General features: G+C 27.2%; 1 protein-coding gene across 1 annotated transcript in view; it reads right to left on the bottom strand.

Annotated features, from left to right (window-relative positions):
- Ir25a (ionotropic receptor 25a) overlaps nucleotides 1-14,424 on the bottom strand; it is a 57,885-nt gene extending 43,461 nt beyond the window's left edge. The window contains exons 1-2 of the mRNA XM_016051995.5: nucleotides 14,278-14,424; nucleotides 9,511-9,637 (exon numbers count right to left, since the gene is read on the bottom strand). Of these exons, the coding sequence (XP_015907481.1) occupies nucleotides 9,511-9,619 (109 nt within the window). The 5' untranslated portion in view covers nucleotides 9,620-9,637; nucleotides 14,278-14,424. The remainder of the gene's footprint in view (nucleotides 1-9,510; nucleotides 9,638-14,277) is intronic.
- Between the last annotated feature and the right edge of the window lie 1,825 nt (nucleotides 14,425-16,249).

Below are 16,249 nucleotides of genomic sequence, written 5' to 3'. Positions count from 1 at the left end.
CATGTAATTCTTTAAAATGGAAAAACGCATTCCACTTAAAAGGAAACATGTCCTAGGGTTTATTTATATTTTGAGGTTGTGCCATTAGGACAATTCATCTATTTTATGCGTTTATTGGTAGATTATTAAGCAAATTTAGTGCTTTTCTAAGGAATTAAATTACAGTTGTTTAGGCTACGACGAGAAAAAAATAAAAGGACGTAAAAGAACTTTGTTAGTAATCATTATTATTCGAAAAATGGAGCTATTGATTTTATAATTTTGATTATGGCTGCAAAATATTTGAAGGTAAAAATAAAAGATTCATATGTCTCTCTAATAAACAAAATAATGCTTAATCCTAAATTGAAGGGAGAAATGCACGAATCTGAAATCCGATTTTGGTAATATTCTATTATCTTGAAACAACGTGCTAATATTCTATTATCTTGGAACGATGGACTCCCAAAAACACTACCAAAAATTGAGTTTAATATTTTATATTTAACTCAATTTTGCGGTGTTATAACCATGTATTCTGGATCTGTTTGTTACAACAGTGTGTTCTCGAAAATTTCTTTTTTTAACCTCAAATACTTTTGTATTTTTTTTAATTAGTTGAACTAAATGAAATTGTGTAGTAGAGGAAAAATAGAGGTTTAGCTGATGAGCACCAAATTGCCCTATACAATGCCATTGCCCTAAGGTAAATTTCATGTAATTGATGCCCATCAGCCATTTTCAAGTGCTGAAAGGAAATCCCCTCCAATATATTTTTCTCTCAGAAAAGTTATTTTTTTCGTTTTTGGTTTTTCTCATATGTGCCATGCGTAGGTTAAAGTTAAACTCTTTGGTTACTTGGATTAGTATACGTGAAAACAATAAGCTTAATTGTTTACTTTCTTTTTTATTGTGTATTTTAAATTTTTGTACAAAACGGATATTAAGTGAGGTTTGATCCATCGTATTAGGTTAAAGATTTTCACAGATACCCCTATCTAAGAGGGAATTCAAAAGAGGCGAAACGCAAAAGGAAATGAAAAAAAAAAAAAAAATCCCCCCCCCTAGAAAATATTAAGAATATGACAAAGAAAGTGGATAATAGAATTTTTCAGATAGTATTTTTTACTGATTCAAGTTAAATTCATCCAACAATTTCTGTTCAGATTTGTTATTTTTTCCTCATTAAATGAATATTTGACTTCTCTTTTAGAATGAATATTTCCTGTAACGTTTCTTTAGTCACCATATTATTGCTGCATACGTTTCAAAATATCTTTTAATGCCATTGGGTCGAACCATTATAGGCTTACCAGTAGAGGGCTTTAATCCAGTTCATACAAATACATGCCTAAAAGGTTAATAAATAATTTAAGTAAAACACAGGGTGAGTCTGAATGAGACGGCAAAACCTTACTGGGTGATAGAACACATCTACATGAAGAATATCTGTCATAGAATGTATGATCAGTGAACACAACAACACAATACAAGCAGTGAGTGTGAACAACACAAGCAGTGAATAATTAAAACGTTGCTTTTCACTGTCGTTTTTAATTATTTAACACAAGATTAATAAAAAATGCTTCAGGAAACTTTTTATTCAAGTGAATATGATTGATGTACAAAGAAATTGCTCAAAAGAAATTGATATAATTGACGAACAAAGAATTGATCGAAGAGATGCTCGAAAAAATTGTTCGCTGTTTTCACATATATACGTCACTCTTTACAACGCAGGTGAGAAGTCTGCATTGAAGCTGGCCGAATATCTTTTGAGCAATTTTTTTGAGTATCTCTTCGAGTAATTCTTTGTATATCAATTAAATATTTTGAGTAATTTTTTTGTACCTTAATCACATTCCCGTGACTAAAAGATGCTTCAGAAAACTTTTTATTCAAGTGAATATGATTGATGTACAAAGAAATTGCTCAAAAGAAATAGATATAATTGACGAACAAAGAATTGATCGAAGAGATGCTCAAAGAAATTGCTTGCTGTTTTCACATATATACGTCACTCCTTACGGCGCAGGTGAGAAGTTTGCCTTGCAGCTGGCCGAATATCTTTTGAGCAATTTCTTTGAGTATCTCTTCGAGTAATTCTTTGAATATTAATTATACATTTTGAGTAATTTCTTTGTACCTTAATCACATTCCCGTGAATAAAGAGTTTTCTGGAGCATCTTTTCGTATTCTTGTGTAAATTCTTTAAACTTGACAGTAGAAAACTACCTTCTAATAACTCACTGCTTGTGTACCGTTCATACATTATATAATGAATATTGTTCGTGTACACGCGTCCTACACTGTTAGAAATTTCTCGGAAGAAATGGTTAAATAACAATTGACTGCATGGCTATTTTACCATATTTAATTAACACAGTCAAATAACCATAAATGAAATGGTAATCAAACTGTTAAGTTTAAGAAAAACCGTTTATTAACTGCTTTCACCTAATACGGTTAAACAACCAGAATTTAATCGCACCAACTAGAACCACCTAATGAAGCTACTTAGTTCTTCGCTACTGCTTATGTATCACAGCCGAGCGGGCTCATCTGTCAATCTCATGACCATCAGAACTCGAGTTCGAGTCCTAGTGTTGACACTACAATATTTTCTCCATTCCGTTCAATACGTGAAGAATTCCCAGCTTCCGGCACTCTCCAATGATCATTAACTTACGAAAAGCCGAGCTTCTATGTCTAGTTAAAAAATTATTACGTTTTTAAAAAAATGCTAGTAGTAAATGGTTAAAAAACCGTATAGTTTTGCATTAATGGTTTTATAACGATATTTCTGTAAATGGTTATAATACCATAAAGGAAATTTTTTTTCTTTTCCGTAAACTTTATGGTTAATGGGATGGACAGACAGCTGCCAGTTATATTACCGTAATTTTAGAAGGAAAATTTTAACAGTATATAACCCAGTGAAGTTTTGCTGTCGTATTCAGGCTCACCCTGTATAATAACATAAGCAGATGGCAAACGCTATAAGTTATCAAAAAATGCGAGATGCACTATTGATAATTGATGCCGAAATTGATGCAATATTTCTCAAAAAAGTGTAATTAATTTTCACAATTTTAAGAGCATAGCACGCTTTTGTGTCTGATTGTATAACCTAATTAATAACTAGAACTAATTAATTAGCATTTTTGAGGTCATTCACTGGAACCATTAAAATAGACTCTTAGTAAGTAAAAATCCAATCATTAGAACGAAAGTTATTCGAGATGACATCTTTTTTTTGTACACTGTGCATACTACCTCATTTTTATATTTGTTTATCTTCATCTTATCATTCATAATCATCTATCCATGCCCGATGAAATAATCTGAATTTTAATGATAAGTATTATTCTTCACAAATTAAATTTGCCTTGCAAAACTCGAATCCGCATCTTCTTAAACAAAATAACCGTCTTGAACGAAAATTGTCTTCTTTAACATAATTAAAATTGATAATAATATAACTGAAATATAATTTTTATTTAAATTATAATACATTCGAATGCATTTTAATAAATATGAGTAAAAAATATATTGATATCAAGATCTATATGGCTATAGATTGTATTTTTGTGTCTCGAATGATTATAATTATCAACTTTTAAATACAACTTTAAATTTCAACAAAGGAAATGGGAAGAGAATTACAGAGTAATTCTCGGAACTCAAGTTTTTGATGTATTTGTGCTTATAAACATGAACTCTATACGACGATTAATCGATTATTCGTTTGCATAATTGCGAGAAATCACCATATGTTTCAGTTTGCACAATTAATGGAACATCTTTTTACCTCTGGATTTACAATAAAAATCAAATATCTGGATTTCATCTACAATAGAAGAAGCAAAGTTAAGAACATCTGTATTTTCCAATGTTCCATTTGCTTCCTTACAACCGTCTGACTCATCAGGTTTTAAGTTAATGAAGGGGTTACTCATGAAATATTCAGAGTTTTATTGATTATCATTAGAAAGTCTACTTATTAAATATCTGCTTGTACACATAAGCAATATAGATTTTTATCTGTAGACTGTTGCATAAAGTTATTGATGCTTTCATCAATTCATCAATTACATAATAAATACTAATAATTTATATTAATTACAAAATAAAAAAGTACATTTTCAATAAAAGTAGGACTATTTACTTTCAACGGTTCTCTAAATGAGTATTTATTTACCAATTAATACAGATTTTTTTTATCAATTTAACTTTATATATACATATATATATAAAGGTTTGGTTTGGTTATGTATAAAAAGGTTTGGTTAACAAACAGGAAATAGATTTTAATAAGAGGATGTATTAAGAACATTCAAAATTGTGGGACGTATCAAATTAATCGTATATTGTGTCAAAGAAGAAAAAAAGGACAGGATATAAAATTTTCAGGCCAATGTAATGTATAAATGCAAAGTTGCTATGAAATGTTTTTTAGATAGTTACAGAGTAAGAAATTTTTTTAAAAAATAAATCGTTCATTACTATTGTTTTTCAGGGTAATTATAAAGCTACTCTTCTACGAAAGGAGATTCAATTCCAAAACATGTATTGAAAAATGTATATAATTATAGTCTTCATACAGATATTTTCTTATAATAATACTATTAATTGTCTTACAAATAAAAACTAAGCAATCAGCAAATGAATGATTGTGTAATATAATTACTTTAGCGAGAAATATTATTAAAAATAATTAAAAGGAATAAAATCATTAATTAAAAGGAATTAAATCCTTTAAAGGAATAAAATCATTTTAGATACAAAAACAGCCACATGTATATGGGTGCGTAAACTGTCGAGATACACAGTAAAACATGTACAATAAAAAAATTGTAAAACTTCCCTTACAAACTGTGTTTTTTATTAAACAGCATAGAGAAAAACTGAACTTTTCTGCAGTTAAACAAATTTGGTTTTTATTTGTTCTCTTTCTCTGTATATGTATATATATATATATATATATATATATATATATATATATATATATATATATATATATATATATATATATATATATATATATATATATATATATATATATATATATATATATATATATATATATATATATATATATATATATATATATATATATATATATATATATATATATATATATATATATATATATATATATATATATATATATATATATATTTATATATATTTATATATATATATATTTATATATATATATATTTATATATATATATATATATTTATATATATATATATATATATATATATATATATATATATATATATATATATATATATATATATATATATATATATATATATATATATATATATATATATATATTTATATATATATATATATATATATATATATATATATATATATATATATATATATATATATATATATATATATATATATATATATATATATATATATACCGAAGAGCCATTACATTATGACCACACTGCTAATAACATGTAGGACCACCTTTAGCCCTCAAAACTGCTAGCACCCGCCGTGGCATTGATTCCACAAGGTGCTGATAGGTAGTCTGAAGTATCTGGTACCAAGTGATCACCAACTGGTCCTACTACAATTCCCTCACATTGCGAGGGGGAAGCGTGGCAGCACGAATTTGGTTTTCCAAGTAGGACCACAAATGCTCTATTGGATTAAGGTCAGGTGAATTTGGAGGCCAAGACATGACTTGAGAGTCAGTGGATTGTTCCTTGAACCAATCCATGACGATTCGACCCTCATGGCATGGTGCATTATCCTGTTGGTAAATACCATCCCCCGCAGGAAAAACTGTTGCCATGAATGGGTGAATCTGGTCTGCAACTATGCTCAAGTAGCTTACAGACGTCAGGGATTGTTCTATGAGGATTATGGGTCCTAATGTGCCCCATGAAAACATTGTTCCTGGCCGAGAAACCATGAAAACCTGGGCGAGCCCATTGTTATAGATGGAGGGTGGTCATAATGTAATGGCTCTTCGGTGTATATATGAATATATATATATATATATATATATATATATATATATATATATATATATATATATATATATATATATATATATATATATATATATATATATATATGTTTAGATGAATTTTTCGAAAAAAAATTGAAATTATTTTCCAACTCAATAAATTATTCATATTTTCGTTATATTTTATATATTGGGCAAAATCATTCAGTACCAGATGCCAATCATGTATCTTTAATGCTGTTTCTTCCATGAGGAGTCAAACCCAGCTGAAAATAAACTGCAGTTTTTCTACAAAATTTAAGCATTTTTGAAGTTATTCAACAGTCTACAGTAGATTTTCTGTGGAATTACTTTGCGGGTAATGTAAAGTAGCTTTGCAGTAATTTATTTCAAAAAAATTGTCAGCTATTGTCTACATAATTACTGTAGTTTATGTAAAGTCACTTTAAAATCATAAGTTTAGAAAATGAGGAAACTTTTAATCCCTAGTTACATTGCAGTAAATTTAAAATAATTATACAGTCATTGTTTCAGAAGCATATTTTCTAATGCATCTGCAGAAAAACTGCAACTTGTTAAAGTGAGAGAGTCTTACGGCAATCGAAGATTTTGATCTTTCAAACTCGCTGTCCTCGTTTTTAATTCTTCAACATTTTGCAACTTTTTTTTCTTGATTATTAATTAATTCTTGATTATTAATTTTTTAGATTTTTATACGAACTCTAAGCATGCATATATTAAGGACAGAGATAAAGTACGTTATCTGCATTTATAAAAAAACTCATAATATATATATTTGACCTAATTGTTGTTTTATAATTTTGAAGCAACAAAAATTTTTAAATAAAATATCTTACACTATTTAATTATTTTAAAATTTACTTAAAATTAAGTATTTAAATATCTCTGCATTTTAGATATTTCATAACTGAATTAATTTTTATCAACTTATTATTTATTGATTTATTTCTTATTTATAAAATTTTTCTTTTACGTAAAATTGTGGTAAAAGCAATATCACAACAAATCACCACTCTACTAAATTTTTTAAGATTTTTTTCTGTAGCTTATTTTTAGGTAAGAAGACACTTATAAAATTTTAACTGCAAGTTTAAATATTTCTCCATTGCTAATTTTTTGTCTTTCCGTAAATTCGCTACTAAATTAATTCAGTGATTTCATTTTAATCTATCTCTCCCTGGATTAAAAAATTATCCAGTATGAGAGTTGTTCTACTATGAGATTTGTTCATAACAATGTGTAATTTTTCAAACTGTCCTAAAAATAAATATCAAATCTATATACAGAATAATATAGATTATAATCAAATTAGATAATTCCAATTTCAGTGTAACAGAAATATCGATGAGCCTAATAAGCCTTCATTACTTCAGGTTCATTGCAAACGGCTAAGAATAAATTAAATTTATTGAAGCATGGGTGGTATATCCTCTAATCAGATTAAGCATAAGTAGGCTTATTGTAATAAATCTAAAAGTTGTAAGCTGAACAAGAAAATAATGGATTACTTTCCGATTAGCCTGGTGAATTGTAAAGAGCCTGTTCCTAGTTTACGATATAAGTCAATTTAAAAAATAATGAATCAGTTAAATTGAAACAAAAAATTTTGTATTAAAAAGGGTGATAATTATTTAAACAATTCCCATCCCATTATATCCTATGTTACACTAATATTAGAAGTAACTCTTTCACATCGTTATGATGTTTCTCAGCTTTAAATTTGAAACAGATGAAAAGGTTTTTAAAGAGGTGCGGTCTCTTTAACATGCAACAGAAAATGTACTCAGCTATACAAATGCAAATATATCATTGATCAAATTGTTACTGTTTTATTAAATATTATTACCTTATGTTATCGAACATTTCATGATATGTGTATCAGTTGGTTTTAAATAGAAATATAGTAAATTCTTCCTAAGACGGACAAAGTATAAATAGGAATTCTATGTAAAACAGAAAATGTAGCATAGCCTGTCCAACTCTATATTGTAAAAAGAATGTAAGTTCTTAGCGATAGTTTCGAGAAAAGCGACATGACAACTATTTTCTTTCCTTTGCTAGTGGGACGGTAAAATAGAATTTCAGAAAACCGAAGAAAAAAAAATTGATAGTTGAAAAACTTTCTTTTTTGTAATATGTAACTTATTATACAGAAATGCAAAATATATAAAAACCTCTATTTTTTGAAATCTCACTCACTTTTACTGAACGGCAGTATAATAAGTAACAATAATTAAAAATTTTTTAAACTGGATTCTGTCTAACGCGGAAATGAGAAGTTTAAGAAGCCAGCAAAAAATGTGAAAATTCTTATGGGTCGGAAAAGTTTCCATGACTTGTGCTAGTATTCCCAATTAATTTTTTACAAGCATGTTTATTTACTTATTTGCGTGGAGCACTGGTGACGAATTTGTGCTGTTAAATTGCATATTTCGGCGAGTTTCTAAATTCAATAATATAAACTCAATGCACAAATAGAGGATAGCAACAGAAATATTTCAGACTTGGTTCAATATTCAAGATTAACAAGATTATTAAATTATTTTAATGCAATCTTGACCATCTCGTCGTCAATCCTGACCGAGTTAACTATTCTGTTTAAAGCCTATCATTGTTGACCGATGACGAATTAACTTATCATTGGTTAGCAACGTTTGGGCAATCAATCCTGACCGAGTTAACTATTCTGTTTAAAGCCTATCATTGTTGACCGATGACGAATTAACTTATCATCGGTTAGCAACGTTTGGGCAATCAATTTTTAGAATGTTTCACAGTTTCTTCCACTATCAATTACAAAGTAATAGCCTAGAAATTATGTAGTTTCTGTGTAAAATTCCCGGTCAATAAAGTGTTAATATGATGGAATTTCAGTTTCTACTCCGCTTAAAATTCCATATTTGAGTTAGACGGGAAACTGTCTAAAGCGGAATTTTTGTTTGGCGATGATTGATCTAGCTTCGAAGATAGATCTTTGACGAAGTATATCGCAAATCGTCTTTTAAATACAGCGTAATCTAGCGTAATACAGCGTAATCTAGCGTAATACAGCGTAATCTAGTGTAATACAGCGTAATCTAGCGTAATACAGCGTAAATCTAGCTTCGAAGATAGATCTTTGACGAAGTATATCCCAAATCGTCTTCAAAATACAGCGTATTATAAACGAGGGTCAACAAATAATCTAATTTTTGTTGTTTTCACTTAATTCTTAACAAATAATTTTTTATATGGTAGAACTTTAGTTCATTTTCATTGAATTATATTACATTTTTACAGCGCATAAAAGGGTTAATTATTCTTAACTCTTGTTTTATTTAGATTGTTTTTAGTTATTTATATGATGTTTAATATAATCTTTTCCCTCCCCTTATTTAGCATCAAACTTATATATTTTTATATAAACCTTTTCAAAAAGTATTAAATTTAATTTTAATCTATTTTATTTTCTGTTAACGAAATTTTAATATACTATATAAGTTTCATAAAAAATATTTAAATATCTTACCTAGAGTCATGCTTGCTGCACCTGCTAGAGTGTTAAATGAGTTGCAGATAAGAATAAATAGCCAAAATGATAGAAGAGTCTTCAATTTTTCATGAAAACTCAACTCCATTGTTTTCAGTTAATTCGTCTGAAAAAAATTCATGCACAATATTAAATACACTTTCAATTAAAATCGAATTTCGATCAAATAAGGTTAAATTCCTCAGCATATTAAATGTAAAATATCCTCAAGCTTATGCACGGGATTTCTAAAAAAAACTGAATTACTATTATTCATATTATTTATGGCCTACATAGGATAATGCTTTATTTCTTTACCAGCCATTAACAAAAAGGTAATGGTTATATTAAAGGCATTTAAAATTTTGTAAAATAAAAAATAGAGAAGAGGGATGTAGACTTGAGATTAGGGTCAGCAAATGGAATATTTCGGTTATTTATCACTTAAAATTCCTAAGCAAATTTTGGTAGATTGACGAAACTGTGCGACAATTTCATTTGTAGTTATAGGACAAAACACTAAATTCCTAAAGAATAAATTTTGCAAGGTTTCAAGGAGACATTGGACGTTCAAAATGAAAAAAAGACCTTCAAAAATCGATTATTGGTTTTTGAAATGTTAAAAAAATGTACACTTTACTAAGTAATAGGCAACAAACCTTGATTAAATCAGAGTTTTTCTTACCGAGTTATAAGATTACGAATTTAAAGGTACATACATCAATATGCATTTCTCGAAGTTGCTTTTTCTCGTAATAGAATTTTTCAATGTTCTCACAACTTCAAACCAGTTTTTGTTTTATTGTTATTAAATTTTTTTTCCTTACTTTTTGTTTACTTCTAAATGTATTTTATTGACTCATATCTAAATTTAATTTTTTAATAAATTAGCAAGCATAATTAAAGCATGTGGTGACGTTTTTGGTGACAAATTAAAATTTAGTGCCTAATTGTGTTATATTTTTATACTGTTACCCATTATTAGTTAAGTTTATTTAAATACCTATAAAAACGTGTTTGGGTAAAAATTAAATTTCGTTCACAATGAACTTTTTAATTACCAGCATTAAAAAGCCATACTTCAGCTACAACTTTAAAAATAGTTATTATTTTTTCCTAAACCATTGCATACTAACTTATTCTAATGTTACCAATATTTTGTTAAAATTTGAAAATGATCGAATAAAAATTTCCCTTTTTGTGTTTTGAACGTAGTGTGTCCCCTTAACAAACAAGGTTTTTATCGTGGAAAAGTAACTTCGTAATATTTGCTTTAATTGAGACTTTAGACTTTTTTATTCATTGTTTTTAACAATAGGAGATGTTATATAGTGAACAAATATGCTTATTTAAATTTTTTACTGAGTTTAAAAGAACATAGGGCTATTTTATTGCGCCTCCCACGGCTCTTGGAAAAATTCAATACTAGAAGTAAATTCAAGTTTATTCTAGCAAGAATTTCTTTTTACGATACCATTTTAACGTTTAGTTATCAAGAAGAGCTAAGTTCATCTACAAATATGTTTTCCCTATAAAATAGTGCATACTGGTTGTCACAAATGTTTCAAAAAATCAATTAAGTCACAAAATGATCGAGGCTTTTAGCACATTTTTCATCATAACTATAAACACCTTGATTAAGTATATGGGATAAAAATGTGAATTAATTATCAACAAATTACTTGTTAGGATGCTTATTTAATAAATTAGATTATATTTGTAAAATATTTCATTTGTTTCCAGTTAGGACTACAGTAGTTATATTATTTTCAATTATTTCTTGCATAAGAGCTAATCTATGAAAAACAAATGCTTTAATGTGTTTTCAGAACTTTTTTAAAATTTAAAATATTGATTACACAAGGAATTTCTTAAATTTATTTTACATAAGTAGCAAATTGGAGACTTCAAAAACTCTGCTAATGCTTCTCAACTGTTATTTCATATCGGTTCGCGAAGCTACTTTATCAAATAAAAACTAAATAAAATTTTTCTGCTAAATAAATATAGTACACTTCTATTTGAGTAACTTGTCATTGAAAAAATTTCTTTTTTGCACAATTGGTATATAGTTTAGTTATTAAATATAAATTAATATTTATAAACCCGAAGAGTCGCAGATTTTTATAAAATTTAAAGTAGTTGTGAAACAACAACTGAGGTAATCAAAGCTTGTTTAATTTTGCCTGTGATTAAAAATTTGAACAATACTATAATCAGATCATATATATTGATGTTATTGTTTAACTTGATTACAAATCATGTTTGTTAAAATAATTGTAAATTAATTTCATTAAATGTAAAACATTGTAATGAAATTCGCTACCACTTTATATAGCAAAGAAAAGTCATCCGTTAAACCAGTGAATTGGGTATTCATGTGTATATTAAGCTTAAACATTAGTTAAAATAGATCTGGTTAAGATTATTTACTCCAGACAGTATTTTTAGATTAAAAATAGTTCTATTTTTATTTTAATTTCTTTTTTAATAAGTATTAGTGGATTAAGTAATTGGTTTCATGAATTGCTCACACCGCTTGATTTGGGGCTAATGTGGACTATTATTAAAAGGAGTATACATACAAATAGCTTTCTTATCATTCTAAATGAAGAAAAACGTTAAATTTTATTTAAAAATATTCTAGAAATGTTCAAAAAAATAATTAGTAATATTTTTTTTAAATTAAAAAAAATGGGTTACATTAGCTTCTTCTTTCTCGTAATTATGCTCCCAATCTAATAAAAAATTAAGATTTTCAGAATTGCCGCAACATACTATTATAATTTAATTTTTTTATCTTATTTTTTTAAACTATAAATCATTACTTTCAGATTTTAAAATTAGCAAGTATTATAATGATGTCTAAATTTAACGAAGAAATTTTGTCAAAATTTGATTAACATTTAGCTATGATGACATTTAGGGGATAAACGTTTAGCTATAAATACAGCAAAGAAATTACAAAAATTGCAATTCATTTTTGATCAGAGTTTAATCTAATTTTCACACTTATCTACAACGATTTTTTTATGTGGTTGTAAAGTATTTTAAAGTGGTATCTAATACATCAAACCTCGCATTTTAAATCACTAAAAAAAGTCATAAATAATTTACTTTAGTCAAATAAATTTAAAAATGCGTTCTTTTTTTAAACATCTGTTATTTTAATTACGATAGTGAAATATCAAAAAGTCACTGAAATATCACAGGAATTTTCATATATTACTCAAGGTTATTGAAACGGTACTTGGTCATACAAAGTTTTTCAGAAACTGAAAATGCGTCTGAAACCTAAGCAAAAATTTTTGTCTGGTACCCTGTAAAAAATTCCGGATCAAATTCCAGTAAAAAATACCAGCACTTGGGATGAAAGTACTTTCTACCATAAGAATCCTATTTTACCATAAACTTTTACAGAACAAATAATTTGTTATACCGTAATTTTTACAATAATTTTTACTGTTAAATCACTGAATAACTGCATTTAAATAAATATTACCGTCAAAATTACGGTTTGAAATTTTACGGTAAAAAATGAATTTTCAAATTACTCAACATAATGCAAAATTTAGTTTTAATGTATCGTTTTCCGTATTTATTTCATTATTTAAAATGTTACTCTATTGGAAAAATATTATGTCTATATCGTAGTAAGATATGCTGCTAAAAATTCCGGATCAAATTATGATGTAAAGTACGCACTTTAGGTTCATCATCCATAAAATTTATTTTTACTGTAAAATATTATGCGTAATTTTGACAGTACTATTTATTTAGTTGGAGTGATTCAGTGATTTTACTGTAGTTATTATTGTAAAAAATTACGGTATATAAGATTTTTTGTTCCGTAACTTGTTCCTGAAAAAATGGATTTTACGGTAAAAGGTATCGGCACCCTAAGTGCCGGTGCTTTTTACCGTAATTTGATTCAGAATTTTTTACAGTGTATGATCTAGTAAGGTAAGTTTCCTTAATATTTGTTGTTGTTTAAAAATGTTTTATTAAGTTTGAAAAGTGTTAGACAAGTTTATAAGCTTAAATAGTTAATAGAAAAAATTATTGTACATCGTACCTTCCGGTGCATCAATCAGTCATCAAAAGATAATCGAGAAAAACATATGCAGGAGAAAAAATATATGCATTATTAATAGATTAATCACTTGTCTTGGTATTGACAATGTTATTTGTTTTTATTATGAAGCTGCTATATGTCTTTCAATAACTCTTATTTGGGATCGTTAAACTTTTCCCTTCATGACGTAATTTTTTTCTAACTTTTGAAAAAATATTTCGCATTTCTATACTACTAAGGATTTTTAGTATAAAATAACAAGACGTCAAGTTCACTAATTAATTAAATATAATCGCAAATAAAATAAAAAACAAACACTTGTGACTTCCAAATTTTAATTTTCTTGCAAAAAACAGTATTTTTAATTCAAATAATAAATAGGTTTATCATATATTTATTTTTAAAATATGTAAGTGTAAATGTGTTAAATGTAAAAATGTTACTGTTTATTTTTTAATTATGCAATGTTTTTAAAAATTTTGTGTTTTAAATATTTTCCGTTCGTTAATATTTTTTTAACTTTAAAATTTATTATTTTATTTCAAAATATGTTTATGTGGTCTTCTAATTGGAGCTTTCAAATTAAATGAGCACAATAAAGTTTTATAAACAATTAACAACAGTTCTATTAACTCTGAAGGGTATTTCAAAAATTAAAAAAAAACATTAAAAAAATTTAAAAAATTACAAACCTTTGTCTTCTGATATCTAATAATTCTTTTAGAACATATTCGAACTTCCTAAGCTTCCATACACTAAATGTGTGAGAACTAACTTTCCTAGGGCGTTTCTTTGCTTGAAATGATAACAGCCAATAGGAACAGTCAATAAGGTGCGCGTGTCTTTCAAAAAGTAATAGTGAGAACTAGAAGTTCAAACAGCTCGTTTTTTACTTGTTTGTAGACATTTCAATCAATATATTGCTTTTGTTGTGGCGAAATGACTTTTTTCTGAGCATAGATTATACGTGTCGGCTATAATTTTCAATACAAATGACATTTTTCTCCTCAAGTCAAAGGCATTTTGTTTAGATTTTTTTTAACTTACATGGATTCCGTCAAACTCATTACGCATTCTTTTGTGCAATAGAGTTTTTGAATAATAAGTCATGAAACCGTCTTTTGTAAAATGACTTCAATTGAATTTTCACGTGGCAGTCATATTAAATATGTTAATAAAAACTCGTTAATGAGGCAACAGGAAACAATTTGTAGTCTTTTTCAATAAATGAAATAAAAGATAGGCGTAGTTGTTGACCGACTGCAGTGAAAAGTATCGATTTTAAGCATTGTAAATAAATTTAAATTTAAATAAAAACGGACAATTTCACAGATAAGTAATATTTAAGCAAATCAGTTCCTAATCTGCAAATAAAAAACTTTACATTTACGGAAAAAAACTGTCAGTTTCTGTTTCAGTATAAAATTGTTTATTTCTCCGAAAAATACTATTATTTAAAAGCAGACGCCTACTTTTAAAGCAAACTCCATTAAGTAACTATGTCAACATTGTGGTTGGTACTAGCCGAGATTAGCATTCGTACCACCAGTTGAATCTGGGATTCGAACCTGGGTCACTTCATTGGGCTCGGCGAGCGCTTTGTCTCTTGAGCTACCGCAATTCTCGTATTTCAGTATTAAGAAAAAGCTTAATTTTTTTAAACTTAAAATTCTTACTTATTGAAGTAATATTTAGGTCCAAAAATGTTTAAAACCCATAGTAGGCCCACTCGTACAAAAATGTTTGGAAACTGAATTTACCAAAACAATAATTCCTTAAGAAATATAATATACCGACAAAATATTAGTTTAACCATAAAGTCGAACCACAGTTTCATTTATACGATGTTTAAAACCATAAAATAATTGCTGAAAATTAAAAGCAAGTACAGAGCTACTTTAAATCTGTTTATAATTTATTAAAATTAGTTTTGAACAAATTGTTATTTTCTTAAGATTTTTGTTTCGCAAAAATTGTTACGTCGAAGAAACATTAATAAAAGTAAAAATATTTTATAAAAATTATAACTATCATGAAAAATATATTAGTATAATTACTATGTTTTATGAAAAAATAATACTATAATTACTATGTCTTATTAAAAAATATTACGGTAGAAGGCAAAATAACGTGAGCCTCTTTTTACGCTTGTTGCAATTCATGTAAACGTTACATCAACACAAATTCTGCAATCTTTCTTTCTAATATTTCAAATTTTGTGAACAATTGAAAACTCAATAGAAAAGTGTATTAAGGGACATAGTGGGGATATTCATTTTTGATTTTTCCTTTCTTCGAAAAGAAAATACGGAAGAAAATATGAATGGAGCTGATGTATCATTTATATTTTCTTCCATATTTTCTTTTTATTCATATTTAATTATTTCTTAATTTTTGCTTTTTCATTTTTACTTGTACTTATTTATCTTTGATTTTTTCTTCTCTTCCACCATTTTTTTCCAATAATACTTAAGTATCTTTTATCTTTCGCTCATTTTTGTTTTCACTTGTGCATGTTTTTCCTTTTTCTTCTTTTCATCTTCCTTCTTCTCTGTTCATTGATAATTAATTGACAACATTGATAATTAAAGTCCCTTATTTTACTTCTGCTCTTCCTTTTCAATTGGTATATCCAATTCACAGTTCTCGTTCTGAGGTATATTA

Source organism: Parasteatoda tepidariorum, chromosome 11 (genome assembly GCF_982258835.1).
Source record: "Parasteatoda tepidariorum strain Cologne lab strain chromosome 11, Ptep-v5.0, whole genome shotgun sequence".
Lineage (NCBI taxonomy): Eukaryota > Metazoa > Arthropoda > Arachnida > Araneae > Theridiidae > Parasteatoda > Parasteatoda tepidariorum.
The sequence above is the reverse complement of the archived record's forward strand: the minus strand, read 5'-3'. Positions and strand labels throughout refer to the sequence as shown.